This window comes from Arvicanthis niloticus, chromosome 9 (genome assembly GCF_011762505.2).
Source record: "Arvicanthis niloticus isolate mArvNil1 chromosome 9, mArvNil1.pat.X, whole genome shotgun sequence".
Classification (NCBI taxonomy): domain Eukaryota; kingdom Metazoa; phylum Chordata; class Mammalia; order Rodentia; family Muridae; genus Arvicanthis; species Arvicanthis niloticus.
This window is the reverse complement of record NC_047666.1, coordinates 59,224,394-59,245,171: the sequence shown is the minus strand read 5'-3', so window position 1 is coordinate 59,245,171 and position 20,778 is coordinate 59,224,394. Positions and strand designations below refer to the sequence as shown.

The following is a 20,778-nucleotide window of genomic DNA, read 5'->3' as shown; positions in this document are numbered from 1 at the left end:
TTGTCCTTCTCTTCATCTCTCTTTTTTTTATCCCATGATGAGGACAAGGGAGAGGAGGGTGGAACAGTGGTGGGAAGTGGGGGTGGGACCACACATGACACTAGGGAAGCGTGGAGAGAGGAGGCCAACTTCGTTCAATCTAAATGTGTGATGGAGGACAATGGCCTGGCCCCATTATCTGCCTTCCCTCCCCACCACAGCAGTTATGCCTGCTATGTGATTCATAAGAACTTGGGAAGAAAGGAGAGCTGGGGATAGGCAGGACCCTAGAGCCACAATGTCATAACGAACAGGGGACAAGGTATGAACAGAGGACAGAAACCAGGCATGTTGACAAGCAGTTGTGGGAGGAAGTTGGATTTAATAGCATGAAAGGAAGAGGATCCAGCGACAAGCCAGGCTGTCACCTCCCTAGCCCTCCCTGGGCTTCCCAAGCTGCCTCAAAAGGGTGTTATTGATTTGGGCGTCTCACAATGTGTGGACCACCCTAGAATAGGGGCATCAAGATAGGAGGTACCCAGTTCAGAAGGTGGGTCCCAAATATCCCCTTTTGTCTTTCTGCCCCAGTACAGAGGGGTGGTTCTGCCCTCTGCATCTACAGCTGTCCTCACAGCCAGGCTCACAGCTGTGTCAAAGGCCATGGCCCTAGCAGTTAGACTCCACTTCTGTGAGCCTGAGAAGGGATGTCATCGGTGTAGCTGCAGCAGTCGGCTCTGGTTGGTTCTTCTGGGGAAGGTCTTCAGCCGGGCACACGAGCTGGCGGAGTCTCTGAAAGGACAGTTATCATTGTAAGGGATGGGTGCCTGCCAATGTTCCTCATTACAAATGTCTGTCTGCCTTCTCTGCTATAGCCTGCTTCCAGCTGCCAACCCCACAGTCACGGCTTGGGTCTTACAGTTATCCTGTGTGTCTTTTTAAGACCCCCAAGTACTCTTCCTCTGGATCCCTGGTACCCATAGCTGGGTGGTCCCTCTGTACTCCAGCAACTCTCCTGCCATCCTGTGAGGTTCCTATCCCCCATTGCTTTTCTCTTACCTCTCTGAGTGGGCCCTTGAGAGTCCTAAGCTTGTAGATGCTCCAGGCAGGAATGCAGATCATGGAGGACAGAGCTAGGAGCCAGCCCAGGGCATCCCCCCACCATGGGTATGTGTACTTCTTGTTGTAGGTCAGTGGTGTATACTTAATCAGGGAGAACAGGAAGGTCGCCTGCAGTAAAACAGAAGAGAAAGAGGTTGGTGTTGGAGCCCTGTGCTTCGGCCATCCCACCCCCACAGCTAGGGTTTGTTCTCCCAGCAGGCCATGGTGCTTATCAGTCAATCTCCAAGATCCACCCACATTCTGCTCAAAATCCACTCTTGGGTAGCATGTCCAGTCACCCTCTGTCACTGCAGGGAGGGCTCTTGGGTCCCTCTCTCCTCAGTCGTTCTAGTTAGGACTTAATTGTGTGCCATCTCCCGCACCAAGAGTCCCAACTCTCTGAAACATTCTAGCTGGTCTGAGTATTTCATCTCTTGAGCCTGTGTGTCTATAAAGCGGGTGTAAAGCTGACATTTCTCCCACGAGATGCTGAGATGGTGTGTGTGTGTGTGTGTGTTTGTATGCTCACAGGCATAATTCTGAGCAGTGTGTTCCAGTCCTGTCTAGGACATCAGCTTCACACTGTACCATTGGTCAACTCCTCTGACAGTGACCTGAGCCTGAACTAATCCCTCTGTGAAAGGGAAACAAAGAATTCATCTTCCTATCTTATCCAATGAGAGGATGAATGAAAATCTAAGGTGATGTCCAAGGCCTAAGAAGCTATGGGCCTCCACTCCACTGTACCCACAATTCCCCTCCACCCAGCACCCTGCTTTTACCCCTTGAGGGTTCTGTTACCAGGCACACAGCTGGTGTGAAAAAGAGCCAACAATATTTGATAAGAGGCCATGGCTTGTACCCAATCATATCCTCAATGTTGTCATAGAAGCGGCTGGCTCCTGTCAAGGAGAAGAAAAAAGGATAGAAGACAAGCTTCAGGCTGTGAGAGGTCAAAATGGGACCAAACAGACTAGGATGGGTATAGACAAACAGACAAGAGACATAGCTGCCCTTTGAAACCATGACTGGGAGAAAGAAGTCAAGTAGGATTCGCTGGCACACGCAACATCGAGGTAAGACAAGACTGCGGCTGTTTAAAACCTTCAGACGGAACAGGAGGTGGACTCTCTGGGTGCATTAGATACAGCTGTGACAAGAAAGGCACGAGTGAGCAGCAAACATCTCACTTTGGCCTGAGAGTCCTGGCATGGAAGAGTGGGTTAGGCTCTGGGCCCAGGGCAGAAGCCACTCACCATAAACCCAAGCCACACAGAGGGACTCAAAGATGGCCACGAAGAGAAGGCACATGCCACTGGCTGCATAGTAGTCAAAGAGCTGAAACACGTACATGCCGCCCTGCATGGGAAATGATTATTGGAAGAAGCAGAAGGACCAGCCCCTGTGACCCCTCTGACCCCTATGACCCTGCAGCCTTACAGCTGGGGAGAGGTGGTAAGGCTCACAGACAGTAAGACAAGAGAGCTTTACGCTCTGAAGCCCTGAGCAGACTAAGGCAGAAAACCATAGGCTGGGCTTTGTGGTTGGGGGGTGGGGGTGGGGGTTGTTTTGTTTTGTTGTTTTGTTTCTGCTTGGTTTTAATCATTGCTTTTGGATAGAAGATAGAGCATATCCAAGAGCTGGTATTGTTATTGTTGTCCCTGAGACTATTTAGGCTTAGCCCCCAAAGCTCCAGACAGTGTATGCAGTGTTTTAAAGAGGGATCAGGGCAGTCACCACTGGGTGTCTCAAGGTGTCTGGTTCTGGCACCTGTCTTCTCCAGTGTGACACTGACAGAAGACCACCCATCCCCGAGGTGCCACTTTCCCTTTGAGGTCACTCCTGGGAAAGCACAGGTTCTCACCAGAGTCCTAGAGAGGGAGTCCCAATGCCCCCAATCCCTTAGGCCTGTCTGGCTCTTCCCAGTGGGTGTCATTGTCTGTTTGGCTGCTAACCCAGCCCTCATCCAGATCCCAGACTCTCACCTCTGTGAGCATGATGAGTCCAATGAAGAAAGAAATGACGGACACAATAAGGATGAGGATCTCCCTCCGGTTCTTCTTACGGAACACCCGGGGGTACATGTCCACCAGCGCTGTCACCAGGCTTTCTACACACACAAACTGGATGAGAGGGTAAGAGAAAGTGGAGGAAAGAAAGCTCCCTCAGCAAGCCCTGTCAGCCAGCTCCAGCTTTCTGTCAGCCCACCGCCTCCCTCTCCAGCCCCCAAGAGCAGTTAGCCTTGTATGTAGGTATGGCTGACCTACCCTGAAAGCTCCTCCTGGGTCCCTGGAAAAGCATTCACCTCTGATGTTCACCCAGTCCCCAGAGATTCAAGGTCTCATGGGGTAGAAACTCAACCAGCACCCTCTGCAACCATTCATCCCTTAGGCTTGGAGCAGCCGCCTCTGATACCTGGCTATCTAGTCCCAGGAGGACGACCATGAAGAAGAAACAGCAGGCCCACAACGGTGAGAAGGGTAACATCACCACAGCTCGAGGGTAGGCGATGAATGCCAGGCCAGGGCCTACAGTGGGAGCAGAGGAACACAGCCCGGAGCCTGAGCCAACTCCAGGCCTCTGCAACCCCAGGGCCTCCCAGAATGGGGCCATGGAATAACAAAGCTGGAAGAAACTGCCCTCAAAGTTATCATCACCAGCACATCCTGACACAAGCCACCCAGACTTCTACTTGGTTCCCAGTTTCCAAGACACCACCCGCTGTAGCACTGTCAAGAAGAGAACCTAGGGACCCTAGCAATGAAGAACTTTGCATCTAAGAAGGGCTCCGGACAAGCGAGTCTACTGGCTCAAACAAGCCAAAGGTTTCAAGCTAAGAATGAGATCCAGGAGAAGCGGGCCAAACAAATCCAAGAAGCTGACCTGAAAGAAAGTAAGAGTAAATGGGGAGTGGGGGTGGGGGAGGGGGCGCTGCTGAAAACCACAGCAGGAAAGGGCGGTTGTTTTACTGTGCTAACAATTGTAGTAAAAAAGGATGTTCCTCCAGGGCTGCATTTGGTTTGCAATTCACTCTGACTACCCAGAAGCCTTTTCTGTACCCACAATGAGTGAATTAAAATTACTTTTAGAATCCATTGACACGTTTACTATGAAATCACTGCTCTTCAGCTGATTCAAGTGGCAAGAACAAATTCTCCTGCCAAAGCCTGGTTAAACCACAGGAAGCTTCCTCTGGAAAGCCAAGGGTACCCTGTGACCTTGGACACAGTTCCCACACTAGAACAGCTGGTAGAGTATCAGTATCAGTTTCCCAGGGTTTACCCCACATGGTACAGGCCACACACTCTCCACATAGCATGAGCCAGATACTGCTTCAATGCCCTGTATTGAAAATAAATTGGAAGCTTTTCTGACGTTACCTCTGGATCCTGGTCACCAAAAGTGCACCTGTCCTCATCCTCCCCAGATCACTCACCTGATTCAGCAACCTCAGATATGGGCACGCCCTGCTCCTGAGACATGAAGCCCAGGATGGAGAAGATGGCAAACCCAGCCACGAAGCTGGTGCTGCTGTTGAGGATGCAAAGGGCGATGCAGTCCCTGTGGGAGGCAGATGGGAGAAGGAGGCAACCAGCAGGTCAGAAAAGAACTACCAAGAGCCTGGACTTCCTTCCTGTCCAGGAGCTAGCAGGGACTCTGAGGAGCACAGCCTCCCCCACAGTGGCAAAGGCCAAGGGTGAGGTTCCCTGGCAGAATTCAGACTGTTCAAAGTGCACCCTTCATCCATCCTGTTTAACCCCTGACTGATTTGTATGTGGAATAACCATAGTGGTCCTGAGGCAAGGATGCCGTGTAGAAGGGAAGCATTAAACGTTCCAGGTACTCCATCCCCTCCAGCCTGGCACAATGCTGCTATACGTCTGGGAATACGGTCATTCTGGTATGAGCCCATGAAGTTTGGACATAGATAATCACAAATGACAAGTAATTCTTAAGACATCTCAATATGATCTTGAAATGTACAGTAGAATCTTGGGCTGTATTTCAGATAACATTAAAACTGGCTTAAACTCTTGAATATGAGCCAGGTAAGCACTAGAGGGGGACCATAAAATGAAGAGGGGTATCTGGGAAGTAGCTTGGGACAGTGAGGTGAGAACATGTAAGGGCACACATCATTTGCCAGATAGTCACCAAGACAGAGTCACCGTTACACGACATTTATAATCACTTCCCAGTCTTATTGGAATAGCTCTCTTGAACCCATGAACCTCTTAATAAGCCAGAGAATGTTGGGAACCCTATGTGGCCTTCCAGCCAATCACAACCATCCTACCTTTTGAAAAGTAATCCTCAGCCCTTAGCCCTTAGATCTTTCCATAGCCCTGGGATACTAAGATAAGATGCAGATGGATCGGGTGCATGAGCTAGTGCGATCCACCCTGGTCTACTTTGACAAGAAGCAGGAGAGTCACCTGTAGCAGTTGTTGTGGTACTTGTTGTAGCTTCCCAGGGCTGTGAGGCACCCCAGACAGATGGCAAAGGAGAAGAAGATCTGGGTGCCCGCATCCATCCACACCTACACAAGGGAAAGGAGGAAGCTGAACCATACGAAAGGCTGTATGTATGTCTCCATGGGAGAATGCAGGCATGCTCCAGGCCCCTGGCTAGCAATAGTAGCAGACCTGTTCCCACTGCTCACCTAGCCTCTCTATCTTGGTTCCCTAAATGGATTTTTTTTTTAGAGATGCCTCAAGATGGAACAGATGCTGGGCATTCAAAGAAAACTAACAGAGGCTTGGAGGAGAGGTGAGGATGCTCTAAACCTGGAGCTGGGTATCAGTTTTTCAATCATGGCTACAAAGCCCTTGGCTCTGCCTCCTGTCCTCCTATTAGTTTCATGGCAGTGTGGCCCATGGTGAAGGCATTTCAAGGAATGTGGTCCACACTATCAAAGCCATTTCAAAGCATGAAGCTTTGTTCCACAGTAATCTACGTCTTAAAGGGAGCGAGAATAATCCCCCTCTCATGGGGGTCCCGAGGATGAAGTGGAAAGCAAAAAATTCCTCCATCCTAACCTCAGTGTGGTGGTCACTGTTATCTCAGCTGGCTGACCTGGCCTTGCATGTTGTAGTTTAGATCTAACAGCTAGAATAACAACCCAACGAGGAAAAACACCAGGGCTCAGGGCTAAGCCATTTGCAGGGTTGCCGGAGATGGGCTCCGGAGGCTATGGCATTCTGACCGCCCACCATTTCCTTCCACAGATAACAACCTCCAGTGCCCCCTCTGGCCCCACACAAGGCTCTCCAGACACTTCCTGCCCATCCCCAATTCCTTAAGCATAGCCACACCCTCATCTCCCTGCTGTAGCCACACCCCATTCTCCACTCTCTCTGATCACACTCAGTCCTATCCAAGTACCCATCTTCCTCTATACCCTGGGTGTCTAGGGGGACCCAAGGCAGCTGACACCTCAGAATCACTCCAGGTCCTCAGGTGACATCCACAGCTGAGACTCTGAATCTCAAAGGCTGAAGGAGAACCCAGAACTCATACCTTTTCCAAAGCTCCCCGGTGATGCTACAGGATCACTCTCATATAGTCCTTGAGAGAAGATGGCAGAGGCCAGTTACCCCTCCTCTTACATAGTTCTGTCTCCACAGGCATGGGGACCAAACAGAGAGATGGCAGAGAACAGGGAAGAGTCTGAAGCCTTCTGTCCTCTCTACTCACCGAGAACCCCTTCCAGGAAAAAGCCAGCAGTAGAACGAAACAGCAGAGGATGGGGAAGCGCCAGAGCTCACCAGACAACAACAGCACAGGGGACACCAGATAACCATGAGGGGAAATTGCAATGGGGCAGGCAGAGTAAGGGCCCAAAGAAGACCAGAAGGACAGGTGAGGGTACTTTTGGAATCCGGAATGAAGTCACCCATGTGTGGCTGTTCCTTTAAGATGTTCCAGATCCTCTGGTCTCCAAAAGCTGTCCCAGCTTTCACAGAGAAGTTCATTGGCCTCTCATTTGTAGAAGTTAGGGCCTGGGTCTTCCTCTCAGCCCTATCCTCCCACAAATAAGACTCAGACTCAAAATATATTTATAAATACCTTGGCCATATAGCTCAGCTCTTCTCTGACTAGATCATAACTTATTATAACCCAATCATTTTAACCTACATTCTGCCATGTGGTTGGTTACCTGTGCACAGGTATTATGTACCCATCTCTTTACATCATCCTGGGCAAACTGCCAGCTCCTGGCTCTCTCCCAGGATTCTTTCTGTCTCCCGAATGCCCCACCTTCTATTCTACCCTTTCCTATAGGCCATAGGTTTTTTAACTGACAGCAATGCATCTATATAATGCACAAGATATTCTCTCTACACTCATATTGCTCTACCCAAATTCTCCATAGGGCTCAGGCCACTTAAAGAGCAGAACACTGAGGCAAGAGGCATTGAGCCTAGACAGAGAGGGCATCCCTGTACTGGAGGTGAGAGGGTTGAGGTAATGGGACAGCTCTCATAATGCCAACTGCTTTCTTCCAAATAGGCATTCAGGTCATGGCTGTACAGCCTGCAAGCCTTGCTAGCCTTGGACTTTGGCCCCATGCCTCACTGTGTTGGCCCTGTGTTACAAGGGCAGCCCTGTGTCCCTACAGAGACACTGGGATGGCCTTTAGGCAAGCAGTGGCTCCATCCTGTGACCATGAATATTTTTGATCTTGGATTTTGGGAAGAAATCTTCAGAGAAACCGTGGCTTGGCTGTTTGCCTCACCTAGCAGGGGTTGGGGACAGGAGAGAGGAAAGGGCCATGTCAGGAGAGAGGTTAATGAGAACAGAGAAGCTGCCACAGGAGGGCCAGCGTTTCTAGCTCAAGGGTCAGATGTGGCCTTTGACGAGAGCCCTCTAGCTGTGAGCTTGGCAGGCTTCACTTTGTGCAGCTGCAGCCCATTGAGCCTGCTGGAGTTGTGGGGGGGGAGAAGGACTTCAGGAACACACAGAGCAAGCTGTTCTGTTCCCCACCACAGGCAACCCACTGCCTGATCATTCCAGGCACCCTAGGTTTCAGAACAAAACTCTGATGTGTCTCCCACTGGGCCAGAAGATTGACCCAGATAAAAAGGAGTATGAAAAACACTGGGTAGGGTGAGGGTAAAAGAGGCCTTTAGGGGAGACAGGAATTGAGGGACCTGATGTCCAAGGCTGATGTCTTTATACTTTGTGGATAAATACCTGCTATTCTGAGAAGGGCAATGGCTTACATCAGAACAACCGTGATCAAACACATCAGGGCTCCAGCCCCACCTTCAGTCATTCCTGGCTGCTTGATGTAACCTCTCTGAGCCATTCCATTCTAACGAGGAAAATCCACACAACAGCAAATAAAACAATACATATGAAATGCTTAACGTACAAATAAATGTTAATTCCCTGCACTAGAGTAATGCAAAAGTAGGCCTTAGAACTCAAGATAATTCATAGGCTTTCAGATGGTCCTGATGGTGGATGCCTCGTAATCCCAGCACTTGGGAGGCAGAGACAGAAGAAATAAGAAGAATTCAAGGTCATTCTTAACTATAAAGCAAGTTCCAGGCCAGCCTGGACTACATATGTGTATATGTATGTGGCTGTGGATGTATATGTATACGCAGGCTACACGAGTCTTCTTTAAATATATTTTTTTCTGAAAATATCAAAGATGAAAGGTCAGGCAGCAAACTCCAAGTGAGTAGTCATGATCAACCCCCCCCCCCCCCACATACTAGCTTCTACTTCTTAACAAGCCTCTTCGATTTCCTAAGTTTTCGTGTCTCCATCTTTAAAATGATGGAAACAATCCAACCGTGTCAGATCCGGCAAGATATAGGCACATCGCACATCTGGGCAGCTTCTGCTTAAGCTCATAGATGACACCACAAGAAAGAACGAGTTCTGATCTATGGCTACAACTTCGTAAGAATTGCAACATGGGGGCTAAAAGATTCCACGGGGCTCTTCGGATGTTCTACACCCCCCCCCTCCCTGTCCTTATTCATCAGCCAAAGTTTAGCAGAGCAAGAGGTTAGGGTGAGGGAGAGATGCATGGCCTGAGCAAAGCAGGTGCGGTGTTCCTATGAGCCAGTTCTCAGCATGAGCCCTGGAGCCTGGGAAAGGCAGGAACCCAGCCAGCACACAGCAAGCCTGGCAGAGAGGCGGAAATGAGAGAGGAACCCAGCAGTCTCCCCTGGCTCTCTGCCTCTGCTCCTGGCGGGAGAGATGCCTTTAGTCTTTGTGTTACCTAGTGGGGATTCTGTACCTTTCTCAAGTGCCAGGCGAACACCAGTTGGAATTATCACACTCCCCGAGGAGTGCCAACTACATTCAATTAGGGCCTAGCAGGATGTCCCACCCTGCAGGCAGGCAATACTCAGCTCACTGATGACAAGACCTACCTTCAACTGAGCTACTCTAGAAACTGCTCCCTGCCCACAGCCACAGAGCCTATGGAACAGGCAAGTTCCCCGTGCAGCCTACAGCAGCCTGCAGATTGGACCATGGCTCCAATCTGCATGGAGCTCGGCGCTCAGTAAGCCTTCCTCTCTGAGGCAATTGAGACACAGCTTTATGAACCCCTGGAGTTGAAGGTTGCCTGGCCCACACTCATATCTTCTGGAAACTTATATAGCAAACACTGCATCTAGAATGGGCCTGGCTCAATACAGGTTTTGATGAATAACTTGCGCAAGAAAGCCAAGGTGAAGAGACAGGGACCTTGCCCTCCAGAAGAGATCAGAAAGTTTGTGGGGGTTTGTCAGCATCTAGACCTGCTTCCAGTTGCAGATGTGAATATAAACAGCCTTAAAGCCCAGGGGTAAGAGAACTTGCCTGGCTTGCATGATGCCCTGCCGTCGTCATCTCCAAAACCACAAAATCTTAAGGATCTCTAGGCCTCAGTTTCTCTATCTATAAAATAGAAGTAGCTCATTAATATGCTGTGGGGATTAGCTAAAATAAGACACGGAAACCTCTTAATAGTGCCAGGGATATACAGGTCATTAGCTAAAATAACTGATTAGGACAAAGCCATAAATATTGGACTCATTTGGTCTTTCAGTTTACCTGCCTGGTCCTGCCTTTCTGCTTTCAGCCCTACCTACAATAAAAGTGAGATTTCCCCACAGATTCCTAGCTCTGTTGTTCTAGAATCTCAAAGGGTCCCTTTTACAATGTGGATCCTAGCCTGACTTTACCTAGCCTGCTTACACTGCTGCCCCAGAGAGGCCTGCTTACTGTCCACTATCCACCACAACCATTTGGTTCAGGTAAAGACAAGGGGCTTCTGAATCGTGGAACAGAAACATCACTTAAATATTGTGTCCAGCCTGGGGCTGCAGTCTGCCTATCTGCACAGTAGAGAAGTCAGAGCTCTATAGTTCTGGAAACTTCGACAGCTCTGGTCCTATAGGTTGGTTCTATAGCTAGACCGAGTCCTAATGCCATGTGTGGCAGTTTGATAGTAGCCTGCATCTCTGTGGTTTCTGAGGACCCAGACAGGAGGAGGAAAGGTTCATATCCCACAGGAAGACTTGATGCTGTTGGAATTTGTGAGGAGAGTCTGACCAGGGCTGGCCTGGCTGGCCTGAGAAGATTTGCAATTCCTTCAGGTGAGGCTAAAGACTTGGGAACTTTGGTCAACCCAAATTTCACCTAAAGGAGAACTCTAGCCTCAAACAGGGAGACTCAGGAGCCCTGGACCCATCCCTTGCCTTTCTATCTTTCAGCAACTTCACAGATAGGGCTTGTCCCTTGCTATTTTTAACCTCTTGGAAGACCATCCAACAGTCTTCTAGGTATTGGGACCCACTTGCCCTCAATTCCCTCAGTGGGGGGGGGGTGTCCTTGAACTAATACAGAGAGTCGCCCCCAAACCAAGGAGAGTATCACTGACTAACCCACAGTCTCCCCTCTGAGCCAAGGAAGTGTGGGCAGCATTATGTAACACTAGGCAGCAGTCTCCTCCGTGCCCAGGCCACTTGACCACCCTTTAAGACGGCTGCCAAGCAGACCCTTGCCAGAAGCAGGGGCTTCACAATCAGGCTGCTTTGTGCTTCCTCACTGTAAAGTAACACAACCCTCCAGCACTCCTCCCTGGACACAGTGAAGCCATAGGCAGTGTAGACCGCAAAAGGGGGGGCCTGAAGGAAAAGAGACAACTGACAGGAAATCTGACACCAGCCCAACTGCCAGAGGAGGGAGCAGAAAGCAGAGGCTGAAGGGTCGGGTCACTGGGCCAGAGAGAGGGCACGGGGTGGCAGGCTGAGCAGGGAGAAAGAAGGGAGGAAGCCCAGGAGGAAACATGGGATTTGAGAATGAGGAGAGAAAAGGGGCACAACCTCCCAGTAAAGATGCTTAGCCCCAGTGGGTTACTGCCAGGATCCCAAGTCTTCTGGGTTCTCTGGGGCAGCTGTAGACCAAGAAAGAGCAGTGGCAGGCTCCGTATGACCATAAACAATTGCTGGCCCATATCTCCCGCCCCCACCACACTGATGACCACTACCACAGATGCATTAGGGACCATCCAGGATCCAGGGTACTCCATATACCTCAAGGACCCCCAGAGCTTTATGGTGGCCCTGTAGCAGCTTCTCACCTGGGGATCCCACAGACGTGTGATGTTGGGGTACAGGTAAAACTGAATTCCTTGGGCTGCTCCGGGCAGCGTCACTCCTCGAATCAACAGGACCACCAGCATGAGGTAAGGGAAAGTGGCTGTGAAGTAGACCACCTGGCCCCAGCCCAGGAGAGACAAGGAGAGAGTGAGGAAGCAAGGCGTGTTGGAATTCCCTAGCAGAGGAATGGGGGCTGACATAGGAGCCCTCACCCCACAGAAAAGGCCAAGAGAGTTCCCCTCCTGCTCCACCCTCAGCCTCACAGCTGTTCAGATCCATTTTTCCAAGCCTCTGGCCACAACTCACCTCTCCTTCCCTCCAGCCCCACCCTCCACTCTACTCAGTATTTGTGCAGTGGCCGGATGAACAGACATTTGCCCACACAAGTGCTTAGAGCTACAAACAATGGTGTCTGGTATGCAAATGTCTGTGCCACGTGATCCTTCCTCTGTGGGCAGTCAGATTAGTAAAGAAGACTTAAGAGAGGCCTCCAGGGCAAGTCTCCAGAAAAGCTCAGGAGGTGTGTGGTCTAACAGCATTCTCTATCCACTGGAACTATTTTATAAACTGGGGAGCCCCGTGGCTCTGTTGGCTTTGCAAGATGCTCACGAACAATGTAGATTGCAAACTGGAGTTCCTCTGGTGCTGGCCCTCCTCCCTCTCTCCTTCTATTTATCCCCCAGAGGTACATGGATGGAACCCGTGAGAAGCACAGAATCAAGGAAGGATGCCAAATAAACTGCCATGTCACTCGCTCCTGTCTCCCTAGGCTAAACCAAGGGTGGCAGCCCCTATGAAAGGCAGGCTGTCCTTGGATGGGAGAGAGCAGGAGCTTGCCAGTACAGACCTTGCCTGTGGACTTGACCCCTTTCCAGATGCAGAAGTAGCAGATGATCCAGGCGAGCAGGAGGCACAGGACCAGTTCCCAGCGCAGGGACCCCAGGTGCTGGATGCCATCTGAGAGCTTCAGGACTCGCCTCCTAGGAGAGCAGATAGACTCTGTCATCTCTCTTGGATTTCCTTCTTTTCTTCCTCTCCCTCTTTTCTGTGTTGTTGTTTCTTTCTTTATTTATTTTTTTTTTGGGGGGGGGTTCCTGTATAAGGATTAGAACCCAGGGCTACAAACATGCCAGGGAGAGCAATACGTCTATACTCCTGTCTAAGGCTTGTCAGCTCCTTGCATTGAGACTTGTGATGCTCTTCTTTGCACAATATGGAGGTAGACCTAAAGTGTGGCTACCATCCACTGTGCCGGGTTTAATTTGCTCAGAGTGTCCACTGAGCACGGGGGAGGGATGCAGACATGAACTTCCTCATCCGTCTGAGGATGCTTGATGTCAGGAATCAAGCCTTGGGTGCACAACATTTGGGGATCGGGTGTAGATGAGATGTAACACTTTCAGGCACAGAGGAGGGTGGCCGGGTGTATAGGTACTCACTGTGTATATGGACACTCTCTAATATAAGACTTACAAAGTTCATCTGAGAACAATCCTGCACTGACCATAGTAAAGGTACTACAGATCTAAATCACACAGAGCTGCCCAGGGAAACCCCCTGCCCACGCCCTTCTTTAGAATACACAGGCATATCCAAAAGGAGAAGGGTCTCACTTACTCCCAGAACTCGATGACAGGGGAGGTGGCATTCTCAGAAGTCACATTCAGGGAGCCATTGGCCTTCTGGAACTCCACACAGTTTTCTACCCATAAACCCCAGGGAAGGAAGAAAGAGAAATTTCAGTCAACCTTGCGAATGGCTAAAGAGAACAGGATCAAAATAAGGTGTCTGGAAGCCCTGGGCTAGAACCCTCTGAACCACACATGTCTAGAGCAGCAGCCCTCCACCAGCCCACCTCACCACTCACACACCCCCACTGTAGATTTCCCACCCTCTGTCTACAGCTTCTCATTAAAGTGTGATCCAACCGCACTCAAGAAGAGGCTCTGCGTGCCAGGTGCTTCTAAATATATGCTATCCCTGGGGAACTGTCCCAGGCAGAGCCCCAATCTTGGAGGAATGGTAAGAACGTGTTTTAGGAAAGTCACATAGCAAAGTAGTCAGGAACACAGAAGCAGGGGCTTGAACGCTGACTCTCCAGGTATTGGCTGTGTGGCCTGGGGTGAGGAACAGTTTGACACCCCAAGCATCACTTCCCTGATCTCTAGAACATAGATGTCAGTATAAGGGAATAATGGAACAGTACATGAAAATATAGATGGTGGGTCTCTGTTACCTGAACACCACTTTGGAATTTGACAGAATGTTGACACTCTTTTTAATGTTTTATCAGCAATATAATATTGATGAATATAAAGACAGATACTTGGGAGACCAGCAAGATAGCTCAGTAGGTAAAGGTACTCACCACCAAGCCTGACAAGGTACACCACCTCTTTCTATATTCCTGTCTACATTGTTCATAGTGTGTGTGCTGGTTGGTTTTGGGTCAACTTGATACAAGCTAGAGTCATTAGAGAGGGAGAAAGTCACCTGAATTGAGAATATGCCTCCATAAGATTGGGTTGTAGGTTACCCTACAGAGCATTCTCTTAATTGGTGATTGATGGGGGAGGCCCCAGCCCATTGTGGGCGATGCCATCCTAGGCTATAACCCTGGTTCCGGGTTCTTTAAGGTGACAGACTGAGAAAGTCATGAGGGGCAAGCCAATAGCTAGCACCCCTCCATGGCTTCTGCATCAGCTCCTGCCTCCAGGTCCCCACCCTGTGAGTTCCTGTCCTGACTTCCTTCAGTGATGGACAATGGTGTGGAAGCACAAGCCCTTCCCTCCTCAAGTTACTTTTGGTCATGGTGTTTCAACACAGCAACAGTAAACACCTAAGACCGTGTGCCTCAGTGACAGCTCCCAAACAGTAGAGCTCTTTGCTTTCATGCAGTCACATGTCTTAGATTAGAGCTCTATTCCCAGGTCCTCGACATTTTGTGAAACCTTACAAGGTAGGCAGCCAGCTTGTGCTAGGAGAATGCACCTGTTCTGCCTCGTCGCCTTTCCAGCTAATTAGAACAACCACATCAGTAAGCACCAAGAAGGAATGTGCCCAGGAGGGCCAAGGGTCAGTGCAAAGCCACCTGTACATTTGAGAAGAGCCTATTGCAATCTTGGGGAGCTGGGACGCGTGCCTCTAAGATTTTGCTTTTCATTTGACAAACATGACAGAATGCAAGTGGTAGCCTAGGACAGGCAAGGGCTCGCTGGAGAAGGAAGCATGAAACACCGAATTGTCATGGTGAGCTAGGAGGAATGAGCACACACCAGATCCAGAAGGCATAACCAAAGTCAGTCTGAACTTGGCAAGTCAAGGATTCTACCTCCAGTTCAGAGCCAAGTAACTCCTCTGCTCAGAAACTCATTAATCTCTGCCACTGCCACTTCATACGGTCTTGTGGACAAGCCCTACAAGATACTTGGACAGTGACCATGACATGTAGCAATGAGAAGCAGAACAGCAGCCAGCGTGTGCTTTATCTGGGGTACTCAGCGGGGGAGCCACGAGCCCATCCAGTGTTCCTCAGACACCTCAGACCCTGGCCATGTGTCAGCTGCTCAGTCGCAGTGGGCTGCACAGAGAACATGTTCATCTTCATAGGCTGGGCTACTGGAAGTCCCACCCTGGGCAGCTTTGCTGTTAAAACAGTTCTCAGTATATCAGATTTGATAGTTCTATTGTTCTAGGCTGCTCACGTGGCTTTGTAAACACAGGAGTTAATCGAGATCATAAATTTCACTGATAATGGGCAAAACAGCTCATCGCCAAGTTGAGGCCAGATAACTTACAAGTTTGAAAAACTTAAAATCATATCAGATGTGAAAAACAGATAAATAAGCTGACATCCAACAGGCCATATTTCAGATAGAAATAAACAAGTAGGTGAACACAGAAGAAGACAGTTCTATGTGCAAAGTACACAGACAGAGTATGTGGGGGGCAGGGGGTTTAAGTCCGTGACATTTTGCTTCCGAGGCTAGTGGCATCTCACATTTTCGAGGAGTGTTGGATGGGGAAGCCAGGACTTTGCCTACACACCAAACATGTATCCTATCCCAGAACTCCACCCCAGCCCCTTACTTTTTCATGATCTATTTGTCTGATTCTGAGTTTAAAATGTGGACTAGCTGCCTGGAATGCGGTGCAATCTCCCTCCTGGTTAAAGTAGCACAGCAGGAGAGGGAGCTGGGCTCTTCAGCAATGGTCTTACCTGTATTCCACTCATGGCTGCAGCTTCCCCAGGGGAGGTCGGTGGTGAAGCTGCTGAAGAGGTAGAAGAGGGCCCAGGCCAGGACAACGATGTAGTAGACATTGAGGAGGCTGACGATCATCTGTGAGGCATAGCCGATGCCTGGGGACGGGACTGAAGCTTTGGGCCAGGACAGTGCAAAAATTCTCACACACCACCCATGCCTGGGCAGGAAGGGACTTGCTTGCCACTTGCAGGGCCCATAACAAGAAGTGCTGGGCCTGGCCTCCCGGCCAAAGGAGTAGAGTTTTTAAGCTCTAGTGGTCTCCTAGATTGGTCCAGCACGTTTCTTTTGTGTTCTGCTGGTAAGCCTGAACTTTGATATTTATCAGGTTCTAAGTTATCTTTTAAATACCTAAAATCAGAGTTAGACATAGTGGCACATACCTGAAATCTCAGCCCTCAGGAGGCAGAGGTAGTTAGATTACCACAAGTTCAAACACAGCCTGGTCTACATAATGAGGCCCTGTCCCAAAACAGGTGAGACTAACTCTACCATGACACTAGTTTATTTCTCCAGAGTTAAACTGACATGTCTCTGAAACAAAAATACAAGAGCAGGAATGAAGGTAGGGCACAGTTGGCAAACTGTTTGCCTTGCAGCATGAGGACCTAATCTTCATTTCATCCCCAGAATCCATGTCTAAAAAGAAAAAAGCCAGCCATGGTGGCATGTGTTTCTGATCCCATATCTGGGGAGGCACAGCCAGCCAGCTGTGGTGGCATGTGCTTCTGGTCCCACATCTGGGAAGGCACAGACAGGTAGATCTTTAGGACTCCCTGAACAGCCAGACTGGCCTATTTGAAAAGTTCTAGGCTAGGGAGAAACTCTGTCTCAAAAAAAAAAACAAAAATGGACAGTGCCTGAAGAAAAACACCCGAAGTTGACCTCTAGCCTACACACACACAGACACACACACAGACACACACACATACACACACACACACACACACCACAAGTAGATGCACACACACATACACGCACATGCAGGAACATACCATAGACACAGGCACACACCACACATACAGGCACACAAACACAAAACCACAAAAGCAGAGACAGGCGATTCACATAGAAAGAATACAAATACTGAGTAAACACCTTTGAAGTTGTCACCATCCCTAACAGCTACCAGAGTGCGAGTAACACGCTAAAGTACCATTTTGTAGCTACAACGTTGGTGATATTTTTTAAGATAGGGTCTCATATAGACAAGGGGGCCCTCAAACTTGCTAGATAGCCCGGGTTGGTCTCTCACTCCCCATCTCCTGCTTCAGTATCCCAAGTGATAGCCCACACAGGTGAAGTTTTGTCTATCTGTCTGTCTGTCTGTTTTATTGATTGGTTGGTTAGTTGGTTGGTTGGTTGATTTTACAAATGTTGTAACTCGGTGGTCTCTACACTTGTTTAGCTATTAGGATGTTCTACAGGACTAGGAATGTAATTCAATGGTAAGACATGTAAAGGCTCTGGGTTCAATTCTGAATACCACAAGAAATGGGGGAAATGGTTTATTTTTTTTTTAAAAAAAAAAAAAAGGAAGAGAATTTTCAAAAACCTTTAAAGAGAAAGATGCTACTAATGTCCTGTGACATGTCAGTTGGTTTATACTTCCATAGGACAATCTAATGAACCAGCTCAAGAGTTTCCAACTTGCCTGGCGTGATAGTACATGCCTTTAATCCTAGCACCTGGGAGGCAGAGATGGGTGGATCTCTGTGAATTCAAGCTCAACCTGGTCAAAAAAGTAAGTTCCAGGATATCCAGGGCTACACCGAGAAACCCTATCTGGGAAAAAAGAAAAGGGGAGAGAGGGAGAGAGGGAGAAAGGGAGAGAGACAGAGAGAGAGACAGAGAGAGAGACAGACAGAGAGACAGACAGAGAGAAACAGAGAGAGACAGAGAAGAAAGAGGAAGAGAAGGAAGAGGAGGGGGAGTCACCAACTTGGTATCTATTTGATCTAAGGATCCTACTCCAGGAGTTTGTCCCTAAACAAATAACTTCAAAGCAGGAGGGAGCTGTCTAAATAGACAGAGGTGCAGGCAGAATATGAAAGTTTTATAAGTACTGGAGAATGAGCACAAGGCTTCATGCAGAGAATTTCTAAATTATGATATATTCACTTGATGGAAGCTTACAAACCATCAAATGATCGCTGTGCAGAAAATGAAAAACAAAACAAACTGAAAACCAGACCCTAAATCATGGATATTGCTTAGCAGTGTGTTACAGGCACCACAGAAAGGAGAATAAATAGAGAAATGAAACCCCCTGCAAACTAGAAGCAACCCAAATATTTCTTGATGAATAAAAGGCTAAACAGATGTGTTGTAAATCGATTGTCCACCGAGGAGAAGACATGGATTATTAACACACAAGACAGCCTGGATGGATTGCTGGATGCAGAGGAGTGACCGAGAAACCCAATCACAGAGTTGCTTCAGAAGAACACTAAATGACAGAATGTCTCAGAGTGACAGAAATAGAAAGGAGAATAGGGTGTGTCAGAACGGGGGCAAAGGTGAATGTAGCCATGTTATGGGGATCGGTATGGTTCGGCATGGTGATGGGGCTCTTGGTGGTGGTAATGGTGGTAGTGGTCAAGCAAATCCACTCGTGGTAAAGTTAGAACCACACACGATTAACAGGAGGTGGTGAAAAGTCACAGAAACTCAAGTAAGTTCTGTGGATGACCCCAATGTCAATTTCTGGATTTTGCTACTATACCTTGTAGTTCTTAAACAAAGTCACTATTGGGGAAACCTGGTAAAGGTCCATGGGACTTCCCTGTACTATCTTAGAGCTCCTTGTGAATGTATACTTATTTCAAAATAAAAGCATAAATTAAAATCTTATCTATAAAGAGAGAAGATATGAAATGAAGCAGTCTAAATTTTTAAGTCCTTATGCCAATGCAGTAGAATAATGGACAAAATGTCCTCATTTAAAATTCTCTTTTAAGGGGCTGAAGAGATGGCTCAGCCCTGCTCTTTCAGGTTCAATTCCCAGCACCCACATGGCAGCTCACAACTGCCTGTGGCTCCAGTCCTCGGGAAATCCAATACCCTTACCTAAACATATGTGTTGGTGGAACACCAATGCACATAAAAGTAATTTTTTTAAAAAAAATATGTTTTTAAAAATAAAATTCTCTTTTAAAATGTTTTCTAATTGATTAAATGTATTCTGTTCAAACAAAATCACAATTATCTATTTAAAACACACATTAGGACAGCACTGCACTCGCCCATTGAGTCCAAAGCTTTTGTCTCGTTCAGTCATTTATCCTCATGCCATTTGATGGACAGAGAAACGACCTTAGTCTGCAGGTCACAAAGCAAGGTCACAAAGATAAATATGGAGGCTCGTGGTTCTGTTTTAATCTCTGACCTGTTGCTCACCACTTGGTCACCCTAAATAAGGGTTACAAACAGTAGTTCATGACCCTTGAATTGGACACAGAGTTGGTTACTCACCCTCAAAGATGGGACAGATTTTCCTCCAGGCTGTGACGCCTCCCTGGTTGGTGTACTGGCCAAGTGCTGTCTCCAAGAAGAAGACAGGAATGCCACACGTAAAAAGGAAGATGAGGTAGGGGATAAAAAAAGCACCTGTGGGTAGAAAATCGGATGGCCATTACCTGGCAACCTTCCCTTCATGGTCCACATCCATCCCTTTCAGTACCAGTCAGTATCTTAGAGCAGGAGCCGTGCAAGCTGCAGGTGACATTGTGTAGCTATCTATAACCACAGCAGGGATCAAGAGACACCAAATTATATGGGAGCCGTATGGGGCCACACTTTGCTGTCACTGTGCAGTGTGAACAGTGCCTGCCAGGTCTACTCCTGACTGAATATCAATCGATTACTGCCTAAGTGACATACCACTTGTATGGAAACAGCATGAAACAGCAGGAAAACCATTGAATGATAAATACCAGGAGTTCACAACACAGGCTATAACTCTTCATTCTTTTCAAAAAAGTTATTATACAAATTTCAGACTTTTTATTAAAGACAAGTTTTGAGACAAGAGCTTACATATAGTTCTGGCTATTCTCAAGGTCATAATCACCCTGCTACAGCTTTCCAAGGGCTGGGATTATAAACGAGGCCTTTTATCAAGCTAAAATCAATTACTTTGGTAATTGTTCTCGTTCTTTCTCCATAATCATTGTCTAAAGAAAAGCTATAGGTGCCAGACATGCTGGTATTTTTTTTTTACATGGACCTCCAGCTACTGCCAAAGTTGACAAGAAAATTCACAGGAAAGAGAACCAGAAAAGGGAGGCTACAGAGACAGAGACCCTAGAACTTTCCACCTGAACCAGGAGAGAGGAAATGACCTAAGGTGAGAGAAAGACCCATTCAGACAAGATTGAGTGCACTCAGGGTGGTTTGGCCCTCTACTGGAAAGAACCATTTCAAAAGATTATAAATAATGATGTTCATTCAGTGCCTGATTCCATTCTCCATACCAAAGCTGTGGAGACTCTCTTGATGACGGGTAGTGTATGTATTCCTCGTCACTAGGGAATAGTCAGCCTTGCACCAGGGATAGCTCCAGTGCTACCTAACAAAAGAAAGGTGAAGAAACCCAAACCAAGGCACAACACAACCGTGTTACCTAAACTATCCTTTAGGACTTTAGGGTATGGAGGGACCTGGGGACATTAAAATTAACCGGCGGAGGACATGACACATATATACAGAAGAGTAAAGATAAGGACAACATCAAGTTAATCCTTGGAAACAGGGCAAGCGAGCCAGAGGGCAGCAAGTGTGCTATAGTAAAAAGGAGAACAAAACCAAGCTGTCAGCCTGAACTT

At 48.2% G+C, this 20,778-nt stretch overlaps 1 protein-coding gene across 5 annotated transcripts in view; it reads right to left on the bottom strand.

The window, feature by feature from the left end:
* Nucleotides 1–341: 341 nt before the first annotated feature.
* The window catches only part of Slc6a13 (solute carrier family 6 member 13), a 37,104-nt gene continuing 16,667 nt past the window's right edge, over nucleotides 342–20,778 (bottom strand). For 3 of the 5 annotated variants that reach the window (XM_034512045.2, XM_034512048.1, XM_034512047.2), the window contains 13 exons: nucleotides 19,427–19,561; nucleotides 15,910–16,050; nucleotides 13,308–13,392; nucleotides 12,538–12,670; nucleotides 11,672–11,806; nucleotides 5,514–5,617; nucleotides 4,514–4,638; nucleotides 3,493–3,605; nucleotides 3,063–3,200; nucleotides 2,334–2,436; nucleotides 1,879–1,979; nucleotides 1,036–1,206; nucleotides 342–768 (listed from right to left, as the gene is read on the bottom strand). In XM_034512045.2, the coding sequence (XP_034367936.1) occupies nucleotides 646–768; nucleotides 1,036–1,206; nucleotides 1,879–1,979; nucleotides 2,334–2,436; nucleotides 3,063–3,200; nucleotides 3,493–3,605; nucleotides 4,514–4,638; nucleotides 5,514–5,617; nucleotides 11,672–11,806; nucleotides 12,538–12,670; nucleotides 13,308–13,392; nucleotides 15,910–16,050; nucleotides 19,427–19,561 (1,607 nt within the window). In that variant the 3' untranslated portion in view covers nucleotides 342–645. Of the gene's footprint in view, nucleotides 769–1,035; nucleotides 1,207–1,859; nucleotides 1,980–2,333; nucleotides 2,437–3,062; nucleotides 3,201–3,492; nucleotides 3,606–4,513; nucleotides 4,639–5,513; nucleotides 5,618–11,671; nucleotides 11,807–12,537; nucleotides 12,671–13,307; nucleotides 13,393–15,909; nucleotides 16,069–19,426; nucleotides 19,562–20,778 lie in introns of those variants that run through there. The other 2 variants (XM_034512044.2, XM_034512046.2) reach the window with 2 other exon arrangements.